This window comes from Cheilinus undulatus, linkage group 19 (genome assembly GCF_018320785.1).
Source record: "Cheilinus undulatus linkage group 19, ASM1832078v1, whole genome shotgun sequence".
In the NCBI taxonomy this organism is placed as follows: domain Eukaryota; kingdom Metazoa; phylum Chordata; class Actinopteri; order Labriformes; family Labridae; genus Cheilinus; species Cheilinus undulatus.
The window spans coordinates 6,559,988-6,585,206 of record NC_054883.1 but is presented as its reverse complement, the minus strand read 5'-3'; the positions used below and the strand labels follow the sequence as shown (position 1 = coordinate 6,585,206).

Genomic DNA, 25,219 nt, shown 5'->3' with positions numbered 1-25,219 from the left:
TTGAAACATATATAGTATGAAATTGAATATATACCTTCAGGGTAGTCCAACAAATTTCATCTTAGTGGTTAACCATAATATTATTAAATGTTACACGATTAAAATACCACCACTCAAATGGCTCACTTATTTTACTTCGTCTAAGTCATGGTTATTGGTACTGTTGCAGCAATATACAGTTTATCTAAGGGTAAATCTGCAGTTTTAGTGTGACTGCAATTTGGGAAAATAATCCACCCCCCTTGTGTTTCTACAAATACAAGAATAAACTCATTCTACATTAGAATCAGCACAATAATAGATAGATTATACTAGGGCTGACTCTGTGTTTATTTGGACTCATATTGCAAATTTGGTATGAATTGTTGTACTGAAGGGAATTATCATTTTTATGTCATTCATTAGGAAAAAGCTACGCAAAAATAGGGAAATGCGGATTTTTTTTTTACACTGCCAACTAAAAGTTGCAGATAGACATATTGCGATTAAATCTAAACTTCGATTAACTCCCCAGCCTTACATGAGACCCATTTTTTCTGGAGCAAATTAATTTCTCTTTTTACTCCAAGTACCTTTTCAAAAGTAGCAAAATATTTTGGCATCGTTTTTTTGTTCAAATGGGATATCTTACCCAGTAGAAAAATATAATAGTTGAGATTTTTAATCTTAAAACTTCTCTTGAACTTTTGCCCCACAGCACTTCGAAATGCATATGATTGTCAAGTTTTATACATAAACTTCACAGAGATTGAAAAATCCTGTGATTTGTTTCTGTTAAAACGTGTTATGTTGCACACTATGACTAAAGTCTGACAGGTAGATATTTCTTTAACATATTTCCTGTTCTAAATGCACCTTAATGAGGCACAAAATAAATCCCTTTCAATAATCATACAGTTGTATAGATATCCACGTGGTACAATCCGTCTATCCATTTTCTTTCTCTACTGCTGGTTTGTCTTTACGACGCTTTACGACAGTGCCGTGCGTGAATACGGCGTCGTTACCGAGTGAAGTGCGTCTCTTTGGAGCAGATACCGGCTGAGAGAAACGCAGCAACAAGAGAAAGGAATATATTTCTGGGCTCGTTTTCACCCGGACTTTCTTCGAGCACCGCGCACCCCCTCCGGTACAAACATTTTACCCCAAACTCGATGTGGAAGCTGGGCTGAAGGAAGAAAGGGGCTCCGCTGGGGGAAGGCAACTAGCTTAATTGCCAAACCGAGCTCGTTGGAGTAGCCTAGTTGCCTCCCAAGCGACGCTTTAAAAAAAGGAAGGAGCGGACACATTTGGTCCAAACAGTGGTGAAAATGGACTATGACTTTAAAGTGAAGCTGACCGGCGAAAGAGAGCGTGTCGAGGACCTGTTTGAGTACGAAGGATGCAAAGTGGGAAGAGGCACCTACGGTCATGTGTACAAAGCTAAGAGAAAAGATGGGTGAGTTCATGACCAGCAAGGCCTATAGCCACTGAACCTTTTCATCCCCCACCACCACCCCACAGTACATTTAATAAATTCTCTCACGTTTCGCTCCCGATAAGGCTGATTTTGTCGTTTGAAGTGGAGAAATGTGGGACATTTATGCAGAGAAATAATGGAGCAATGTGAAATGCATTGGCCTACACTGTCAGGATGCTGATGAAGCTTAATGCATACTTCAGAGCTTTAGCATATGGTTCACCATTATGACTGTGGCAGAGCTTTCTTGTGTTTTGTTACAGAAATACTATTACTGTTGATCAGCAGAAAGCATGATGTTAAATGGTGATATAAAGAGCCTCCTAATAAAGAAAGATTGCTGCAGGTGCATGCGAAATCACTTAATAATGGCCTCGGACGCCCTCTTCTAAGGAGAAAGATATATTTAATATGGCCCTTAAAATAACGTTTATGTACAGCTTAAAGAGCTCTGCCATCACCCAGAAGGCTATGTGATGCTAGAGTTGTTCAGCACCGAGTATTTAACTTTATTTCAATTCAGTATTGGGTATGTCTCCCCCCTTTTCCATGACCTAAAAGCAAGGAAAGTCCTTCACACTGTCTCAAAAAAAACAAACAAACAAAAAGAAAAAACAGGGGCAACACTCAAATGTTGCCCCTGTTTTTGTGCAATTTAGATAGTATGCAGTTTTATGAGTGGTTCACTCCTCTACTGCAAGTTTGTGATGTAAAGAAGACATAAAACTTTGGTACTTTTTAGCACCACTTTTCATAAAGATCAAGGAGATTTTATAGTTTCTAAACACTTGGTGGTAAAGCATTTCAAAAAGACAGTTTGAACCACATAGAGTTAATAAATGATATTAAACACGGAGATATATCTGTGATTTTAGAAGGTGCTCTTTTTTTACTCATGCAAACTTTTGATTGAAAATATGACTGAAATTTTGAAGATCTTTGGGTTTTGGTACTTTTCAGTACTCATTCATTATCGGAATAGCAGATAATTCATAATTTCAAACATGTAGTATCAAAAAGTGTAAAGGTATTACAGTTTTACAATCCTAAAATAGTAAATTTTGCATTCAAGTCCTGCACACAAGAACTTACTTTGTGCTTTAAATATGTTGATAAAGTTTATGAAACAAAAGTATTTTTTGGGCACTATATTACATTGCCAGCTTAATAAAATATAGCATGCTTGGATTTTGATTCCTCCATTTTCCCTAGATCTTTTCCATCTAACTTGAGCTTTTTCTACAGGTGTTTCTTTTTGGTTAATAGTTGAAAGATTACAAGAGATGATCAGAAAAATAGTGCACCTTGCAACAAAGGAGCAATGTCATTGACATTGTGGTGCATTGAGGCACCACCCACACTTATCTTAAAATCCTTTATTTCCCCTTTTCTATTTTTTCCCAGTGTTATCCATTCTAGACCAGATCTGGGGAGAGTTAAAGGCAGCCTGAGCTACTAGACCCATTATGAGAGCCCCGACATACTGGCAGCCGGATCCACACAAAAAGCCCTAAAGTGTTTAAAGATGTTTGTGTTCACTTTAGGAGGCTGCTGTTTATGAGACTCTGTGAGCTAATTTGTGCTGCAGCAGTTGGATGAGGCCTGAGGAGGCACAAAGCTGGGGTTTATGAGATGATGCAGGCCGGGGGGAGAGGGGGGGGGTTTATTCCCAATTCATTCAAGTGAGAGCCAGTCCCTGTGCTCTGTTTGTCCCTCGCCAGCTGCCAGACATAGCCTGTTTCCTTTCCCCCTCTATTGTTTTGTGCCTCAAAAGGTGAGCTTGATTACACAAATCTGGAGGTAATGCAACTCGGCCTCTTCTCAGACTCCCTGTGCCAGCTGCCAAGTGCCCCCTCTTTATGATTCGCTGCAGACGGCTCTCAGGGGGCTCACAGTCTAGTCTGGTGTGGCGCTGATGTTGCTCTGCTTCTCTCTCTTTCTCTCTGTTTGTAGGAAGGATGATAGGGACTACGCCCTCAAGCAGATTGAAGGCACCGGCATCTCCATGTCAGCCTGCAGAGAGATTGCTGTAAGAAGTGCTTGGCTTACCCTGTCCCTTTGTGTAGTCTCTGTTTAACACCCTCATGCCATTCCTTGGTGGTTTATGTAACACATGAATCACCTTCACATGAGTGCTGTTGTTAAGTGAGCACCAGACACAACACAAGAGCTAGACAGAAGAAGAAGACATTAATTACTTGCACATAGATAAAGGCCTAGGTGAGGGAAGCACAGGACAACTCATAATATGATACAATTCAATGCAATGCCACATGATACACCAAATCATACACCACATCATCTATAATTGTGATAATTTTACAATACAGCCATTTTTCATTCATTTATTTATTTAAAAGAACTTTTTTTATAAAACACTGTGATATTTGATTAACTCTTGACTTTATTCAGTGCAATTTGCTGTCAGTTTCACCCCTTGTCACATTTTTTGCCTTTTTTTTTCTTTTGTCCAGTTCTAGCCTGCTGTCCTCTGCTTTCATATTGCTGTCAACTTCTTTGCCCAGTTAACTAACCCTCTTTCAGGTCATAAGCACCATCGCAAGGAGGTGTGAAGACATGGCCCAGAGCGCCGTTTACTTATATTGAATTAGATATCAATATTTTGGGTCAATAGTAATTGCATCATATAATTTTATCACACAAATCAGGACAGTGATATCCTGCAGTTGCAATGTCATGTCATACCCCTATGATAGACGCTACATTTTTGAATGGACTTCTACTCTAATTATAGTAAATGTCTAATTTCTGATATATATATATATATATATATATATATATATATATATATATATATATATATATATATATATATATTTTGATCATCTTCGTAAGCACAAATTTGATAATTGTCATTGATGATTTCTGTTCTTAGCGTGTGAACTCAATCCTCTTGATGTGTTTGTGTGTTGCAGCTGCTGCGAGAGCTGAAGCACCCAAATGTCATCTCCTTGCAGAAAGTTTTTCTGTCACATGCAGACCGTAAAGTCTGGCTGCTCTTTGACTACGCTGAACATGATCTCTGGGTAAAAACACACTCATACACAGTCACAACACACACTGCATGGCGTGACATATCGAACAAACTGCAACCTATTCGCGTGAGATTAGAATTACCTGTAGACGTCTGATAGTTTGTGAATTACCCCCTGACGTCAGTGTTTGCTGTGGTACATTCGCACGGGATAAGCAAGGTCTGTAATGTACTTAAATTTACTGACATTTCTGATGGAAATCACAGAGGTGCAGTAAATTTTTATTTCTAAAGTTCATACCAAAATGCAATGTTGTGCACATTGGTTCTGCAGGTGACGTTGACTATAACCTGTCCATGACTAACTAACAAGGGAGAAATCTCCCCTAACCCCTCCATTACACATCGAGCTCACTTCTGTTACCTGCTGCATATCTTCAGCAGATCAGACAGAAGAGGAAGCAGAAGAAACTCGAGTATCCCATTCTTTAATGTAGAAGAGAAGCGAGACGTCTCCTGTTAAATATGAACCTCTCATGTTATTTTTAACAGTTTTTATGCAGTTGATGCTTTTGATCTTATTCTGCACCAGTGTTAATTTTCACAGGTATTTTTGAGTTTAGTCTCAATCTTAGTCTTTAGACTAAATGCCTTTTAGTTTTAGTCACATTTTGTTATTTCAACTCTTTATAGTTTTAGTAGACCAAAACTTGAAAATATTTTAGTCTAGGTTTAGTCTGTTAAAAGTCCTCACATCCCTGCTTTCTACAGCAGAGAGGGAGAAGAGATATAGATGTATTGAAATTTGACAGATTTACCAGAGAAATATCATGGATTCTGAATGTTTGACAAAAACTAAATTACACTTTAGTCTCATTTTAGTCATCTTGACCAGAACTAGACTTACTTTTTGTCAGTTTTAGTCATCAAGGACCTGTTTTGGGCTAGTCTGGTGGAAATAAAGTGTGTGGACGATGATACTCAGTCAATGTTTTAGTCGATGAAGTTAACTCTGTTCTGCAAAGTTTGGGATCGTTACACACACACAGCAACACTCCTCGTGCAGATCAACTGTTGTAGCCAAATCACTGAATCTTGAGTTTCACATTATGAAATGTAAATTACGTTATGTATGAAATATACAGCTAAATAATACTAACAAAATCAGGCACTAATAAAGAGAAGCTGTAGGAGGAAGAACAGAGGTGCTGTGCATACGAAAAGAGCAGTGGGTGTAAATTTGGACAGCTGCATTCAAATAGATAAGTAAATTAAAGTTATTTTTCAACATTAGCTGAATATAACTTAAAGAAAAGCACTATTAATAATCCATATGTGTCAAAACTTTGATGACATTGTCTTACTTAGCCTCTATTATTTTTCGATCGGATAAAGCTGCATAAAAAGCTGCATGGAGCATGAAAATATAACTACCCTAAATCACAGAGATGCTGTTTCACATGGGATTAGTTTTACCTGTGGACCTCTGTGGGGTCAGAATTATAGTAGGTAATTTGCCCTTGAATTACTCCACAGATTACAGACATGTGGCTTAGTAGGTAGAGTCAGATGTCTTGCAGTTGAAAGACTGGGGGTTTGATCCCCAGCTCCTGCAGTCACCTGTTAGTGTGTCCTTGAGCAAGACACTTAACCCCACTTTTCTCCCACTGCTTCGTTGGTGATGTGAAAATGGATATGGATGTGTTTGAATGGGATTAGTTGATAGTGATGGCCAATGTGCCATAGCAACCTCTGCCACCAGTGTGTGGATATGAATGGGTAGGTGTGGTCTGCAGTAAAAGCACAGACGTCCCGTGGGTTATCGCAAATTACCAGAGGTCCCTAGGTAATACAAGTCCCATGCAAAGAGGGCTCTAGTAGGGTTGCAGAGTACCGTGATTTTAATCCATACTAAAAGAAATCTTGCATTTTGATACCACTGCAACAAAAATGTAAGTCACTGACACCAAATATTGGGTAGTTTCTTGGTTTCACTTGCTATGATCTGCAGTCACACAGTCACCCCTTGCATAATGCCAACACTGCAAAAAACATCTGCAGCGTTTCACTTCTGAAATGTCAGTGTGTTTTTGTGAAATCTAGACTCTGTGCTAGAGTTTGCTTTCATTTTCTGATGGATTCATTCCCTCCCTACACACCTGTCATGTTAAACAGAACTTGTGTTTAAGTCTTTGTGCTTTTTGATGCCAAGGATTACAAGAACAACAGAGATTGTATTGTTTCAAAGGAGGTGTCACATGTGGGCATTAATGTATACTTCACTTTAAATCAGGGGAGTCAAACTCAATCACAGCAGGGGCCGGATTCTGGATTCAGGTCTAACCTGAGGGCCTAACAGGGTCACCCTTTTAAGCATAAACTGTTAACCTGATTTCACCAGTAGTAAAATATTTTTAAAACTCTAAGCGCTGATGATTAATGATTTTAAAATGAAAAAATAAAATAACATTTAAAAAAGGCTCAAAATCAGAGAAAAGTACATTTATTAGTCCAAAAAGGTCAAAATATGAAATTGAAATAGAAAAATTATGTTTTTAAAAGGCAAATATATTAGGTCAAAATCAGGAAATTCAAGGGTCAAAATATGATTCAAATTTTTTTAATTAAGTGTCTAAAACAAGGGTGTCAAACTCAAGGCCCAGGGGCCAAATCCGGCCTGTGCTACAGTTTAACCTGGCCCATTTATTAGAACTGGCCCATCAGTATGAGGTCTGCAGATTTCCTCCAGTATAAAAATGTAAACTTAACTTTGATTATTTATAATATCATTGTTGAGTCATAAAAATAAGAAAAAAGAAACAGTAAAAAGAATTTGATAAATAGTCAGGAACGCAGGAGAAATTTGTGGTTTCTCGATATTTTCAATTTTGCATCTCACAGTTATGACTAAAAGTTATGGTTTTGACTGTTTATTACCTCTGCCAAGGAGGTTATGTGTTCAGCAGGGTTTGTTAGTTAGTTTGTTTGTTTGTTAGAAACATAACTCAAAAAGTTATGGACAGATTTTCATGAAATTTTCAGGAAATGTCAGAAATGGCATAAGGAAGAACTGATTAGATTTTGGTAGTGATCTGGATCACCATCTGGATCCAGGAATTTTTTAAAGGATTCTTCACTATTTGGAGATACGGCTAATGACAGAGGTCTGCGCCCTCCGAGTGCTTTTCTAGTTTCATAATATAACCTTTACATCTCATAACTTTGACTTTTTATTTCATATTTTTACATTTTAGATTCATAATATTAAATTTCAAATCCTATTTTAAAAGTCATGATTTTGACTTTTATCTCACGTTTTGACCTTTTATCAAATCCTAACTTTAACTTTTATCTATTTTTTTTAACCTTTAAACTCATGATTTTTTATTTTATTTCATATTTTGACTTTTAGAACTCATGAATTTGGAATTTAATGTTTTATTTTGACATTTTAAACTCATGATTTCAATGTTCATCTCTATTCTGACTGTTAGATATCATGATTTTGAATTATATCTCAGTTTTGTTGAACATTTCAACTCCTAACTTTCACTGTATCTCATATTTTGACCTTTAAAACTCATGATTTTGACTTCTATCTCATTTTTTGAATGTTACATATCACGGTTTCAGTGTGCTATCTCATTATTTTAACTTTAAATGTCATGTTTTTATCTTTAAAACTTCTAAGTTTGACTTTTTATCTCAGATTTTGAGTTTTTACTTATCATGATAACCTTTTAATCTCAAAATTATTTAGGTTAACACTCAGTGGTTAAATTTTTTTTAAAGATTTATTTTTGGGCATTTAAGAGATGGAAGAGGACAGTGGATGGAGTCGGAGACAGGGTCGAGACTCCAAATTTTGGAGTTAAAAATATGAGATGAATACAAAATAATTGGTTAAAAAGGTCAAAATATAACTTAAGATTTAAAATTATGAATCTAAAAATTCTAAATATTATATCAGAAGTCAAAATTATGAGTTGAATGCTCAAAGTCTGAAATATAAAGTCAGAATTTTAAGTTTGAGTCCTTGTTGTGAGATGAAAAATTGAAAATGCGAAATCAAAACACCAAATAATTTCTTTCCTGTATTCCTGACTTTTTATCTAAATATTTTTACTCCTTCCTTTTTCAGATTTTATGACTTAACAAGGATATCTTAAATCATCAAGGATAAGTTCACATTTTTATACTTGGGGAAATCTGAAGACCTCATACTGATGGGCCATTCATAACAGAAATATGATAAAATCTTCAGGCAGGCCGTATTTAACTGTTCCATGGGCCAGATTTGGCCTCTGGGCCTTGAGTTTGACACCGCTACTTTAAACCATATAGCGGTGTACATAAAAACAACGCCCACTGAAATACTGTTACGGCATCTCCTGTTTATTCTTTATATATGAATGTTCCCTATTTTTCTGAGAGGAACAAAACACAGACTTTAACTCTGCACAATTACTCATAGTGTTGATGCACACTCACACAACCAGTCAGTTGTAAGGATGGAGAATGAAAATGGTGCTAATTATGCGTTGCAAAGTCTCAATAAAACAAACTCACACAAACATGGGAAGTGTTCAGTATTTGATAGTCAAAACTCTGCAGCATTACTCTTGGCAGGGAGAATGGAGTTAAAATGCCGTTTCTGCCGCAAAGCTGCATTCCCCTGCCAAGGAAGTGGAAACACACACCACAAACACAGTCTCACTCAAACAAACCTAATGTTTCTGATCCCATGAATGCAGATAAACACCAATAATAATCATCTTCAGTCAAAATTTTCACTCAAAGCCACAATGACTGTTATCTTGTCTTCCTGTAGCACATTATCAAGTTCCACAGAGCCTCCAAGGCAAACAAGAAGCCACTTCAGCTGCCCAGAGGAATGGTCAAGTCTCTGCTCTACCAGATCCTGGATGGCATCCATTACCTCCACGCCAACTGGGTCCTCCACAGAGACCTTGTAAGAGGATTTGGGAGGGAAAGGGGGAGGAGAGGACGAGAGGGGAGGGTTTGTGGGAGAGAAAATATTCAGGTAGAAAGGAAAACAAGGTTACAGTTGATGAGAGATCAGAAGATTATGACTGGGCAGAGAATCAGCCAAAGGCATGTGCCACTCTGTTGTGGCTTTTCCTTTTTTTAAAGGTTTTTGTTGGCAGATTAATGACGATTTTGTAATAGAAAATTAGGTCAATCTCGTTGCCATGAAATGCTGAAGAATCAGTGTGAATTGGCATTTAGAATAAAGAAGGCTGGGAATTTGTTTTCCTTTGTCAAAAACACTTTTCACACATGTAAAGGACAAGATTAGAGTGTATGCTAAAATACAAAAACACTGAAACTTCCTCACAGGAACTGTAGTAACTCTTTAACTGGCTTGTTTTGCTTAATCAGGAACACTTGATCACATCTTCTCTTACTCAGAACGTTTAGATGATAAACCCGCTCTCTTTGGGATGTAGTGGGGTTATTTGTCCACCAGGGGGCAGTAATGAGGGGTTTTGGTTCTACACTGTAGTCATAACAGCAGAGCCAAACTAATCTGAATACATCTCATGATTTCATTTTGTCAAGTATTTAAATGATAATTGTGTGTTGTCTTCCTCAGAAACCAGCAAACATTTTAGTGATGGGGGAAGGGCCGGAGAGGGGTAGAGTAAAGATTGGTATGTATGTTTCCTGTTTAAAATGTTTAGTGCTTCAAGTTGTGTAGACTTTACTGAATATGTTATTTCTTTTGCAGCTGACATGGGGTTTGCCCGACTCTTCAATTCACCGTTAAAGCCTTTAGCCGATCTCGACCCTGTGGTGGTCACCTTCTGGTACAGAGCACCTGAACTGCTGCTGGGGGCTCGGCACTACACCAAAGCCATCGGTGGGTGTTTTACCATACCATCTGTCTGTGCAGCCTCCCGTGAACACATGCAAACAGTTATGATTATTTAAGCTGAACTTTGCGTGTGCTTTTCCACTTTCCTCTCAGACATCTGGGCGATTGGCTGCATCTTTGCGGAGCTGCTGACATCTGAGCCAATATTCCACTGTCGCCAGGAAGACATCAAGACCAGTAACCCTTACCACCATGACCAACTGGACCGCATCTTTAATGTCATGGGCTTCCCTGCTGGTGAGAGTTCACTGGGAGACTTTTAAGCTCTCTGTGGAGTTTTTAGCCGGTTGTATAATTAATTCTGATGTCTCTAAATGACCTAAAAAAGGAAAGGAGACTGTCAGGTATAAAACTAACTATTTCAAAATGGTGTTTTTTAATGCCTTTAACTTCTGCATGTGGAACAGTAATGTCACAGTAACAGCACACTGCAAAACAGCTTATTTATCTACAGCAAAGATTCACAGTGAGTGATTCATATGGCTGTTGTAAGAAAGCAGGCTGTGATTTTCCTCAGTAAACACTACTTAAAATGTACAAGAACAATGAGCAAAGAGACAAGAAGTACTGCTTTGTCCACAGGGGCTACAAAAATGATCATAAATAGAATTCTTCACTTGAGTTTTAGTTTTTTCAAGTTTACTCCAAGTTATAAATCTTTAAGTTGTGTTGTTAATGTTGGTTTGTGTTCATTTTGGAGTTCCATGTTGGCAAAGCACTTTAATACTTTTGTTTATATATTCCTGTAAATGTATGAGTAAGGTTTCTGACAAAATATTATTCTGCTTTTTTTTAAAGGTATAGTGTGGAATATTTTAATACTAATTTATTCAAATGTCAAATATATTTATGTGGAGTAATAACTTTCTGAAAAAAAACCTGCTTGGGTTTGTTGTTCTCAGCCCTGCATTCACAATGAAAGGACAGTGCTTCTTTCAGCCTGTTTATTTTTCACTCAGAGGCTCAAACATGTCTCAGATGTTTTTCCCATAAATCCTTGCCTCTCCACCAGTAAGGCCAGAGATATGCTTGTGGTTATTTATGTGGACCCATGTGCATCACAGCTGCCACATGTCCCCTGTGTACATTTTAAACATCGGCTGTCATCCTGAAAAATTAACGTGATGCAGATGTAAGATATAGTATGCACATGTGGAGACAGGCGATGTGAGAGTGAACACAGCAGCAGGAGTCACCAAGGGAGGAAGATTCAGCTCTACATCTAAATAATGTGTTATTGTCTCTGCACGGAGGCAAACATGTCTGTCTAATGTACTAGCAAAGGATAAATCCTCTTACATGAGTCAACACTTAAACCTGTAAAACAATGAAAAGAGGATTGATGTTACAGTTCAGAATGTGACTGTGCAAACTGGTGCCTCCTGCTAAACTGTATCCATGGCTGTGTCTGTGTTTGTAGCTCAGGGATGGGCAACTTTGGTTACCTAGAAGGCCACATTAATTTTATTGTCAATGCCAGAGGACCAAATTGTTAGAAAAATGTCAGATATTCTCCATTGTGATTATCAATACTTTAATGAAACACATTTGTGATTATTTATGATAGCATTATTTATGTTTTTAACTAAAATGAAAATAAGAATGGTAAATGTTATAAGAAAAAACACAGAATTAAATCAATTTCAAATTGCTTTTACAATGCATTCATAATAGTTACTTATTTGTTTTTATTTTACGCACTCTTTTTTTTTTTTTTTTTTTTACAAATGCATTTACCAATGCGTATAAAAAGTTGTACAGAAACAGTTACAGACAGTTATATTTACTAACTTCTGTCAAAGACCTAAACAACATGCTTTAATGACATGTTTGAAGTTTATAGTTTTGTGATATTTAAAATAGACGCAGGGCTCCAATGAGTGAGGGGGAGGGCTGCATGCTGCCCACCCCTGGTTTAGTTTTCATCATGAAACACTGATAAATATTTTTTCAACAATGTACTTAAAAAAAAACAAAGAAAGACACAGTCACAAGGAGTCGTTTTGAAAGCCACCAGGAAACATGTAACCTTGCAAAGCTCCCGTCTGAACTGTTTAGGCATGGTTAGAAAGTGACAGGACCAATCAGCAACGAGGTGCAGTACTTTCAGGCTCGGAGGAGTCATGACATAATCAAGCAGCAACAAGAGACCGGTGCAATTATGGTGTAAGGCATTAGCATGGATGCTTCTGAAGTGCCAGTTTTATCAGAACTTGAAGACATTTCTTCATTAAAAGAAGAACAAAGAACAGCAGTGAGTTGTTTTCTTTTCAAAAACAACAAAAGTCATGTACTGACATGTCTACAGTCGCCATGGTTAGTGTTATGCAGCTCTCCATGGAGTTTAGTCCTCGGTAGCAGCTACGTCACGCGTTTTGTTGCTCTGATTGGCTTGTAAAGATGTGACAGACAGAATGTTCATCCAGTCACCTTCCAAGTTTTTTCAGAGGCTCTGCCCTTTCCCAAACACCGTCTATGGGAGGTTTTACAGATGGATGTGTAAAACGAATCCATCTGGTGTGTCAGGTTAGGAAACATTGTCATTTATTAAAATGAAACACCATAGTGCTGCGTTCATGCCCAGAAAAAAATGTAAAACTGAACGCAAGTAATGTGTTCTGTTCACTGGTCATCAGTCTGAGCAGATCTCATGTTTCTGCTGTTACTATAAAGTGAATCCTGATCTCAGGATAAACAAACAGTACCCTCCTCTAGTTTTGAGACAGGTATGGCTGCAGCTCAGAGACCTCACTGATACAGACCTCTTGCCTCTGACCAATTTGCATCATACCATCTCACCACATGTGCAGGCATTTTCAACAACAAGTCTACCAGAGTCTACCGGATGAATTTTGTGTATATGGGGAGGGGAGGGTGACAAACTGTCAATAAAAGACAGAAGAAGAGAGTTAAAAAAAAAAGGGGGGGGGGGTTGTTTTGTTTTGTTTTTTTAAATGAGTCAGAGGTCACTAAGTAGCTACAAATAACATTATGTTTTCATAATCATACAACAAGTTATCTGTATTTCCTCTTAATTTAAACTGAAATAAAAATATAAAAATAAATGATAAAACTATCATATCATACAATGTGACCAGATGGGACATTTTACTTTGAAAGTTAGAATTATCACCTCCTCATTTAATATGAAATATAAATATGAACAGAAATTAACATGCAGTGCGACAAGACGCTGTCTTTTATTTTGAAAATTAGAGGGGGGGGCGGGGCAATCCTGTCGACTCCTGAAGGTCTGTACGGAGAGGTCTGTATCTAAGAGGTCTCCAAGCTGTAGCCATACACTCTTGCGAGTGTTGCCATGTTTTTAGTTTACATCCCACACATCAGGTAGCTTTGTACAGCATAAGCGCCCAGGTCTGCCCTCTAGTGGTGCCCTCCAATGACACATGTCAAGTACAGGCAAGTATATTTGCAAGAACATTCATGACGAAGCTTTGACAAATACACAAGATAAAATAGCAAGTACGCATCTGGCCTTAACCCTGCCACCTGTAAGAAGAGAGGCAGCCCCACCCACTCAGGGACGCATCCATCTCTAGAGGACGGATGTGGGAGTTTTGTTGCAAAAATACAATTCAAGGAGAGGCAACATGCTTTAGAAATGAAAGAAAAGACATTATTCCATCTACAAAAAAATTGACTTTAGGCTGCATACCTGACAGAAAATCAGTTATACAAATGGCTGCACTCTTTCAGAATTAAGGAGGGATGGAGAAGGAGTGGAGGTGGTGCACTGAGGGGCAGCTTCGTTTTAGTCTAAGACAGTGGTTCTCAACCTTGGGGTTGGGACCCCCTTGGGGGTCGTGAGACACTGAGAGGGGGTCACCAGATGCCTTAAAAAAACTGAGAATATTTTTTAAATTACACTGTTGCCACTTTTCACCAGTTTTACCAAATGCCATCCTTTTTTGTCACTTTTTAACACCAATTTTGCGAATTTTGGAACATACTTGCCACTTAACACCCATTTTTGTCTATTTTAAACCCTTTCCATCACCTTTTTCTGCCTGTTTCTGCCCCTTTCTGCCTATTGTTGCTTCTGTTGACCCATTATTGCCTCTATCAGCCACTTTTTACACTACTTTTTGACCATTTTAAACACAGTTAACCAATTTTTGTGACTTTATATCAACTTTCCATCCCATTCCACATAATTTCCACTATTTATTTGCACTTTAAAGCCATTTCAGCCATTTTTTAATACCATTTTTTCACCTTGTGCCTGCTTTTGCTACTTTTGTCTAATTGTTGCCACTTTTGACCCATTTATGTTTTTTAAAAATCCAATTTCACCACCTTTTCCTCCATTTTTGTCATTAATAAACAATTTTAGGAATTTAAACTCATTTCAATTATGTTTTTAACAAAAAATTATTTCATTTAAGAAGGCTAAATGAATAAATAAAGATATTTGTTTGTTGATGAGAGTGGTTATTATTCAGGTCAAATATAAAACATGGTTTTCACAGCTTAAATATACATTAAAACTGCTGAGCTGACCTGGCTGACTGCCTTTTTTTATTTAAAAAAGCTGTAGAAGGACAAGAATTTCTCTTCCTAGCCAAGTCTTGACCAAAGCTTTCCTCAACACTGTTATGTAGTCTGAGGACATGACTCCACTGACACAATAGAAGAAGTCACCAACATAGAAAAATTTGAACTGCAGTGTTACATTGGGGTCTATATTTTCCAGTTCACTTAAACTGCTTGTGAATCTTTTCCTCCTCCTCCTCCACCCTCTCTGCTGCTCTGGTTGTGTAACTCCCTGGATTTTATTTTGATTCTGCAGGGTGAATCAAGCTTTACAGCATATACAAAATCTTTGGAACTAAAGTTGCATTGTTTTTTTTGATATTTTTCAAAAAGATGATTTTTTAAAATAAAACACACAGAAAGCAAATATTTTCAGTTGTATACGGAAGAAAAAAACAGATGTCAAACGCAAAGCTCAATATGGTGTTGTTGTTACAAGGGATTGTTGTGAGGAAATCATGAGCATCCGTGCTTAAAAAGATCCTAATCCAGACCACACAGCCTAAATAATCTGTTCTTGAAGGGAGGGAGGGTGTGATGAGCGTGTTGTAATCCTGTCTTTTCCTCATTTCCACAGATAAAGACTGGGAGGACATCAAAAAGATGCCAGAACACTCCACATTGATGAAAGACTTTAGGAGGAACACGTGAGTCTGCCGAGTACTGCTGTCCTGGCTTTTCTTAAAGGGGACATATTATGCAAAAATCCCTTTTTCAGAATTTTCTAACAAAAATATATGCCCCTAGCCTGTCCACAATCCCCTCAAGTACCAGAAAAATCCATTCCCTTCCTCCCACTCTTTCTCCAACTTTCAGAAAATGTGTGCTGAAACAAGCCATTCTCAGATTTTCCCCTCATGATGTCATGTGGGGAGTTAGCCCCTCCCCACATGGAAGAAAACTTCACCCTCCTCTCAGAGGAGGATCAGGAGAGCCACATCCATTTCCTGAGGGGGACGGAGTCAGACAGCTCAGTAACAATTAAAGCCACTGACACAGAAACAGCTCGTTCTGAGCAGAGCTGAAACAGAGGGGGTTTTTAGACATGCAAAAATCTTATACTAGAGTGTTTTTCAGCAACAAACTTCACCGGCACATTTTTCAAACCTCTGAGACCAATATAAACTTGTCTTAAAAGGGTAAAATATGTTCCTTTAAATATCAGATAGTCAGGAAGTAAAGTGCCGATATGTTTGAATATTATACACAGAAGATAATGACGTAATTTTCTCCTTCCATGTTACAGATATACAAACTGCAGCCTTATAAAGTATATGGAAAAACATAAAGTCAAACCCGACAGCAAAGCATTCCACTTGGTAAGTTGAAATGGCTCTGTAATAGAGCAACAGCAGGTAATTCACATTGTGCATAGTCATTGATGGTAAGGCCTGGGCTGTGAGAGAAATAACCTGTAATGAAATGAATTAAAGCTGCAGAAGCTGCTGACCATGGACCCCATCCGTAGAATCACATCTGAGCAGGCCATGCAAGACCCTTACTTTTTGGAGGAGCCCCTGCCCACCTCTGAGTGAGTCATATTAAAAGCACAAATATTCAGTATTATCTTTAATCAGTTTATCTACATTGTGCTAATCCTAAGCTTTAATTATGACATAAACTCAACAGGGAACCGGACCTTTTTTATGAAGCTCCTATGAATTTAAAGCTGACATGCCTCTTTTGCGTTGCTTTTCTCCAGTGTGTTTGCAGGCTGTCAGATTCCTTACCCAAAGAGGGAATTTCTAACAGAGGAAGAGCCAGAGGACAAGGCCGACAAAGTAAGAAATCGCATACAACAGTAATTTAGCACATTTATCCATCCACTTAAAATAGGAGCATCAATCTTTGAAGTGTACAGGTGCACAAAACAAACGTGATTACAGTCACAATTTCTGTATTTTTTCACTTTAAGAAAAACCAGCAACAGCAACAGGGAAACAACCACACAAACGGGGCGGGGCACACTGGTAACCCTGACAACAGCCATGCTCAGGGTCCGCCTCTGAAAAAAGTGCGAGTTGTCCCGCCCACCACTACCTCAGGTGGCCTCATCATGACCTCAGACTACCAGGTAGGTGGAAAACATGTTAGCAGTGCCAAAGTAGTGTATAAATAAATTTAGAAATGTTAGATTTTGTACACTTTTTATAATTAAAAAAACTAGGTTTAACTTTACAAATTAGAGATTGTTATTAAAGATTGTCAGTTAAAGAACGTACTGATTTACAGGTAAAATTCTGCCTTAGAAAAATTCTATACATTATAGAAATTGTATTTTTAGTAGGTGTAGGTTGGTAAGTATGTGTATTTCTTTCTTGCTCTTATAGACACACACAATCTTTTAAACTCTAGCTAGCAGCATTTTTGCACTAGTCTGCACAAAACCAGTCTTTTTTCTGCAGTATCAGTGTTTACAGAATTTTCAGCCTACAGAGTCAAAATGCTCTCAGTGTTGCTCTTCTCTGTCACTCTGCTAACTGCAGTCAGTGTCACGTCTTCCTCATTGACCAATCAAATTCAAGAAGGTGCAGGATTGCTAATATCAACTTTGTATGGAAGAGGATTAGGGTCAGAGTTGAAGTAAAAAAAATATGCTGTGTAGGACTGGGCAGTATTCATTTCCTAATGTCGCCATACCCTCCCAGATTTTACAGGCGTGTACGGTATTACCACCAGGTGTTTAAAAACCAAATTATATAACTGCTGCTGGTGTGCATGTGCAGTCACCACGAGCATTCATTCATTCGTGAAGTGAAATGCTACAAGTCAAAAAAGTTGTTTAAGCTGTGACGTGTGCAGGATAGATGTGATTAATTGTTGAGCCGTTGTTTTTAAACTTAAGTAAACTGAGTAACATAGGTTAAAAAAAGTTTCCCTTTTTCCTCTCATCGGCGACACACACACGCACTCTTTTCTTCCCTCCCCTCTTCCCTTTCTTCCTCCCTGAGTTGATCTGAGAAATAATGAACTATTATCATATACGACGTTCAGTGTGCTTTTAAACAGATAAAAATTGGACTTTAATATTATTTCCACATTGTGCTTTGATGGGGAGCTCCATCCGCAAGTTCTTTTTAGACGGGAAGCTTATAAAAGAACACAGCACCTGTACATATTAATAAACCTTATCATTTCTCATCACTGATCTACACCCAGAAAGAACAACTGAGGTGTTTTAAAACTCCTGTTGCTGTGGATCACATTACAAACTGTGGTCCTTCATCAGTTTTGGACAGGAACGCTGTGTCAGTCCATTGCACACGAGCATATACTGTGTGCGCCAGTATATATACGTGTTTGTCATTCGCCAAAGTAGCCTGACATCCTTAACAGGAGTTCTGTCATCACTATTTAAGCATCTTAACAACCAGTCAGTGGTGCTGCTGATGGAAAAGGACACATATTCTGGAGGAGTGCATAGCTGCAGTAGCAATTTTAATATTATTAAGGAGACAAAAAATTAAGTAAACAAATAAATAAAACTCCTCCATTTAATGTCAAAAGTCAGTTGTAAAGGGTAGTGCAGACCAGCCTTTGAACCAAGGCACCCAGACTCGCTTCAGGCTCCATCACAGTGTGTCAGATTGGGACCACACAGAAATTCAAGCAAGTTCTTGAATGAAATAGTATTTGTTTTGAGGGCTGTTCAAGGTGTTAAAGAAAATAGACTGGACCAAGTCTCTTGCTGAACAACCCCCCTGAGCGTGAGGAGGGAACCTATTCGTCAGTAACAGCCTTGGCCAGTCATCAGAGCACAATATGTCACAAAAAAGGACTTGAATGGGGCTTGGTCCCCTGAAAGACAGCCCCCAGACCCTGAGGAGGGAGCCTGTCCATCCATGTTTGGGACAGCCAGTCAAAATGGTTTAGTTTTGATTTTATTTTTGCCTTATAAATTAATTTAAACTTGTTCATTTCAATGCCATCCCTCTGAAAGAAGGTATTGTTTACCGCCCATTCCTAATGCTGTACACTTTAAATTTTTAAGATTAAAGTCAAATGACAAGAATAAAGTGAAATTGAGTGTATAAAGTTGAAATACAAATTTCAAGATGAAAGAAAAAATGACGATAAGAAGTTGAAATGACGTGAATAAATTAGAAATTTTAAGAGTGAAGTTTAATTGCAATTTACAGAAGAAGAAGTAGAAATTCAGAGTATAGTTGTTTATCTTTTTTTTCTCCTTCTTTCTTTTGAAAAATTTAATTATTATGTATTTTATATCATTTTTAATGTACTTATTCTTGTAAATTGTATATGTTTATATTTTTTATCCTCAGTTTTCTCTTATTTCAGAAGTGCTATTTATTTACTCTATAATTTTGTGGAATATCAGGCGACTGTGTGTTTAAGTGTATTGACAAACTTATATAGCCGTTGCTATATATTGTTGTTTTATGTTTGAAAAGACAATAAAACAGTTTGAAAAAAAAAAATCAGAGAATAGAGTCAAAGCTTACTATAACAAATAGAGGATCTTATACAATATTGATGAGAGAGAGAAAGAATCTCTTTGTGGTTGAATCCAATTTTGAAATGTAGTTTCATATGTTCAAGGCATTTTATAAAAACAGTCAAGATGCACGGTTTCTTATAGTCTTGAGAACTATTTGCATGGGATTAGTATTGCCTGGTGCCCTCTGATAATTCACGAATTACCCTGTGACCTCAGTGCTTGATAAACAAAGTCAATATAAGTAAATTTACTGGCATTTCTGCATAAAACTGTAAAAATGACAGAAAATCTTTACATTTATTACGAAACATTTGACTTCTCTAATCAGGAAGGACATGACGGCGCTAGAAGAGAGCAAAGGGAGATTGTTCACTCATTTAGTGATCATTGATGCTTTCTGCAAATTATAAAATGTAAAAAGCAGAAAAGGAATGCCTTGAGGACAATGCCATCTGCAAAATGTGATGGCCACTACATTTTATTTACCTTCGCCAAGGAGGTTATGTGATCAGCAGGGTTTGTTAGTTTGTTAATTAGCAACATAACTCAAAAAGTTGTGGGCGGATTTTAATTAAATTTTCAGGAAATGTCAGAAATGGCATAAGGAAGAACTGATAAGATTTTGGGAGTGATCCAGATTACCGTCTGGATACAGGAATGTTTTAAAGGATTCTTTACTATTGGGAGATAGGGCTAATGGTGGAGGTCTGTGCTCTCCAAGTGCTTTTCTAGTTTTATATGGAATTTAGAGATAAAAATTCTGACTGACTTTGTTTATCCCATGCAAAAGCACTGCATCAAACTGTGAAATTACAGGGTAATCCATAAATTATCAGAGGTCAACAGGTGATACTAATGTCATTCAAATAGCACTACCCAGACTGTTTTTTGTCTAGAGCTCCTGCTCATTCAAGGGCTTTATTTCTTTGCTTTGCCCTCTGTCCATTTTCTACATGGCTTATCCCCTTAGGGATCACCGGGGGGGCTAGAGTCAATCCTAGCTGTCATTGGGTGAGAGGCAGGTACACCCTGGACTGGTCACCCGCCAGTCACAGGGCTGACCTATAGAGATAAACAACAAGGCACGCTCACATTTACACCTACACAGTGAGCAATGAGCTTGACAAGCATGTCTGTGGACGGTGGGAGGAAGCTGCAGAGACTCCCCGCATACAAGAGGAGAGCATACAAACTCCACACAGATGGGGTCATTCTGACCAGGATTTGAACCAGTACCTTCTTGCCATGAGGCAACAGTGCTAACCCTGCCTTGTAGCCCTGCTTTTTTGTTTTCTTTGTAAATTTTCCTTGAAAGCAAATATAAAGCAGATGGTGTTTTTTTTAACATGGTCCCTTACTAAGGAGAGCTGAAGTGCCAAAGACAGTAGTGCTGGTGAGAAGCGCTCTGTAATCTTGGTTTTTCTTGGTTTTGCTAGGGAAAAACACTGTCAGTGGACACAGCACTAACTTGCAAACCTCTTGAAACATGTCAGGTTTATAAATATTCTCTTTATCTTCCTCCCTGTAGCGCTCCAATCCACATGCTGCCTACCAGAACCCTGGACCAAGCACATCACTGCCCCAAAGCAGCATGGGATACTCCTCTACCTCCCAACAGCCACCCCAATACTCCCACCAGACCCATCGCTACTGAGAAACCCCCTCCCACACATTGCACACTCACATACACGCACACACATACACGCATACACAGCCGTCATCATGCCCACCTGAACGAATGTACTGAGGGACGTGGGGATGTTCAAGGCTACAGACCCCACCCAGCCCCCCGCCACAGAGGGCACCTTCTCTGCAGCAGTCTTTTAGGCCTGAGTGACTTCACCTCTTCAAGATAACACACCATTACACCAGTATTAGACAACACTGCTTCAGAGCAAACTGGACAGGTGAAACGCAAGGCAGGGGAGTAAGAGGAACAGATAAATCCAGCCTGTGTCTGTTACTCAAACCAGCCAAGAGAAATCGGCTGAGTTTTTGTGTCATCCCCTCTCGTCTTTCTTCACCTGTCTCCACATTTCCAACCCAACCTTTTAACCATTGAAGCTTGGATGAGACTGAAAGCTGCTATGTGACTGCCAGCGTTGACAGATTCCCTGTCTGACTGTCCTCCTGTCCGTCTGTTAATTTTGTGTGTGTGCGTGAGTGCGTGGCCCTGTGAGGGCCTCATCTGAGGACTGAACTAAGCTGCTGTGAAGCATGCTGGGAGTTTGTGTAGCCCCCCCGCTCCTGTGGTGTTGAGGGTTTTAATAAAGGACAAAAAAGATGACAAAAAAGATTTTAGTAGTTTATAATTTAATCCGTTTTCATGTTTTTGTCTTTGTTTTTTTGTTTTTCATTGCAAGACAGGCAAAGCAGCCTGCACTGGCTGAGCGCTCAGCCACTGTGAGCAAGCCTTACAACATGACGACAAAACCAACCAATCGCATGGAGGATGGCAGATGGAACATGCATTGTACTGTATTGTATTGAAATATTTTACATGAAGCAAGTATCCTGACAATAAAAGTGGAAACATTGATGTTGTTATTTTTGCTGTATACATGTTTAACTATGAAGCAGCTTTTCACCTTTCAATTACATTTTCTTTTGTCTTTGTTTTCTTTTGCCATTTCTACTTCACAAAGTTAAGCTGCTTACTGTTTCTTAGGAATTCAGACAAACACCAAATGGCATGCAGATTTGAAAAAATTCCTGGAAAAATAATCCTTGTAATAGTTACTACACCCAGGGTCACTGATATCTCACATAAAGGGATTTTTTTTTTGCCAATTTTAAACAATTCCTTACCATTGTTAAAATTGTGGTAGCATGTGACTTTGAAAGTCACTTATAAGTTTTCAAAAGATGAGTAATAATTGATTTGTCCAGCATCGGTTTCTTAAATTAACAGACTAATCCTTTGCCTTCAAGGCCATTGTTGCAAGCCGTGGTGTGAGGAATAATTCTGAGCTAATTAACCACTGGTTACAGCACAAATATTAACACATTTATAGTTCTTCTTTGCAAGTCGTGCTCTCGTGGGGAAGTCATTCTTATTGAATTCACGTTTTTTTCAATCAGACCTGTTACCACAGGTGTCTAAAATCATGCATTTATCAATGCAGTTTCCATTTGAAAACATTTGTTACAAAATGGGTCACTCAGAAGAGCTCAGTGACTTCAGATGTGGTACTGTGATGGATGCCACCTTTGCAATAAGACAGTGAAATTCCGTCCCTACCTACTGTCAAGTGATATTATGAGAAAGTGGAAGTGTTCAGGAACAACAGCGACTCAGCCATGACACTAAAGACTATGGAAAATCCCAGCACGGGGTCAACGACTGCTCAGCTGCATGGTGCATAAACGTTGCCATCGTTCCATCGAGTTCCAAAAGAGTTCTGAATTTCCACTGGCATTAATGTAAGCACAAAAACTGCTGCAATAGCTTCATGGAATGGGTTTCTATGGCCAGGCAGCTGCAGGCAAGCCTCACCTCACCAAGTCCAATACCAAGCATCATGTTGAGTGGCGTAAAGCACACCGGCAATGAGCTGATGGGCGAGTGTTTGGTGGCAGCCAGGAGAATGTTACCACCTGACTGCATTGTGCCAGCTGTGACATTTGGTGGAGGAGGGATGATGGTATGGGCTGTTTTTTCAGGGTTTGGGCTAGGCTCCTTATCTCCAGTGAAGGCCAATCTTGATACTTCAGGATACCAAGACATTTTGGGCAATGCTTTGCTTCCAACTTTGTGGCAACAGTTTGTGGAAGGCCCTTTTCTATTCCCACATGACTGTGCCCCAACGCACACAGACGTGTTAATTGAATCGACTAAAACTAAGAATGTCAACAGCATTTTTTTCCCGTGAGAAAGACAAGCCAAAAGTAGATCTTTGATGGCTAAAGCGGACGAACAATAAGATAAGTTTTCATCATGATGACTAAAACTAGACTAAAATTTAATTTAGTTTTGGTCAGACATTCAAAATCCATGATATTTCTTCACTGTGGGTACAATTGTCAAAATGTAATGCATCTGTATCTATTCTGCCTTTCATCTCATCTGTAGAAAGCAGGGAACCCAGGTTTTTCAGGGAGCATAGAACACACTACCATGATTTGGATCTGGATTTAGGCAAGAGAATAAATGCTTGAACTAAAAGTTAAAAGTTACATATTTTACCCCTTTAAGACAAGTTTATATTGGTCTCAGAGGTCCCTAAAACATGCCTGTGAAGTTTGTTGCTGAAAAAAACACTCCAGTATTGGGTTTTTGCATGTCTAAGAACCCCTCTGTGACAGCCCTGCTCAGAACGAGCTGCTTCTGTGTTCTTAGCTTCAAACTTTAATGAGCTGCCTGACTCCGCCCCTGACCACGCCCTTCTCAGGAAATGAATATAGCTGTCCTGACACTCCTCTCAGCTGGCAGATGAGAGGAGGATTAGCAGAGGGGGCGGAGCTTTCTTCCAAACAGGAAGGTCCAACTGAACCTGGGGGTGGGGCTAACTCCCCACATGACATCATGAGGGGAAAATCTGAGAATGGCTTGTTTCAGCACACATTTTCGGGGGGTGGGGGTGGGAATGGATGTTTCTGATTGTTGAGGGGATTGTGGACAGGCAAGGGACACATGCTTTTTAGAAAAGCCTAATAAAGTGTAATTTTGTATATGTGACCTTTAAGACTAAAATTTAAGGACTTTTATTGGGCTAGACTACATTTTTATTGCACTAAAACTACACAAATGTTGAGTTTTTGCGAACTAAAACTGTACTAAAACTATAAAGGATAAAAATGACTAGAATGTGACTAAAACTAAAAGGCATTTAATCTAAAGATAAAGACTGAGACTAAAATAATAATAATTAAAAAAATCAAATTAACACTGGCACAAAGTAAGGACTATGAGGACATGGTTTTGAAGAGTTTTGTGTAGAAGAACTTGACTGGCTTGCACAGAACTCTGACTTCAACCCCATCGTGCACCCTCTCATCCCTCACCAGTGCCTGACCTCATAAATGCTCTACAGAATGAATAGGCCCAAATTCCCACAGAAACACTCCAAAATCTTGTGGAAAGCCTTCAAAGAAGAGTGACTGTGGTAGCTGCAAAAGAGGGGCAAGTACATGAATTTAAATACAATGTCATTACACTCCTTGTTGGTGTAATGGTCAGGCGTCCAAATACTTTTGTCCAAATAGTGTAAGCCTAAACTGGTCCATATTATACAGTCACATACATATATGGTTTAATGTGATCAGTAATGTTAAACTGACTGCTGAAAGACCAACACTGGTTTCAGATTCCTTCCCTTTTCCAGGAATAGAACATGCATTTTCAATTACACAACTCCCTTTTTTCTTGGCTATGGACAGATACTTATCCACTGTCTTACACTTTTCTCCCTTCTTCCTCTCTCCATCTTTCGATGGCTGTCATCTCCCTCAGATTGTTTTTTTCCTTCCTTTTGTCTACAAACACACCTGGGAGAATAAAGCTCTGATCTAAGTATAGCAAGTCCTCTCACTGAACCTCTTCCTGCAGGATGCAGGTCCAGCTATTTCAGTTTGTTACACAATACTAGGCCCGCTCTCTCTCAGCATCACTCCCTCTAGCTATTGAAAAAAAAAAACAAAAAAAACATTGTTTGCAATTTTGTGCCACTGCTGTGTATTTAAAGGAGGTGCTCGTAAGCTTTAAAACCCCACAAGTTGAAGTTAAAGCCCTAATAATTTTGACAAGAAACAGGAGCTAGAAAAAACAAAAACTGGTTAAGCTGTTCAGCAACGCCCAACTTGTAGCACCGCCTTATCTATTAGCAGCACCGCTCTCGAGATATGGGGGGCTCC

General features: G+C 38.7%; 1 protein-coding gene across 1 annotated transcript; it reads left to right on the top strand.

Annotated features, from left to right (window-relative positions):
* Positions 1-992: 992 nt before the first annotated feature.
* cdk8 (cyclin-dependent kinase 8) lies at positions 993-21,903 on the top strand. The gene is made up of 13 exons (XM_041814709.1): positions 993-1,438; positions 3,413-3,488; positions 4,396-4,506; positions 9,286-9,426; positions 10,072-10,129; positions 10,207-10,338; positions 10,447-10,590; positions 15,485-15,554; positions 16,154-16,226; positions 16,341-16,438; positions 16,610-16,688; positions 16,823-16,981; positions 20,895-21,903. Exons 1-13 carry the CDS (start codon positions 1,311-1,313, stop codon positions 21,018-21,020), a joined length of 1,395 nt encoding a protein of 464 aa, XP_041670643.1. The 5' UTR covers positions 993-1,310; the 3' UTR covers positions 21,021-21,903.
* The last annotated feature ends 3,316 nt before the right edge of the window (positions 21,904-25,219 follow it).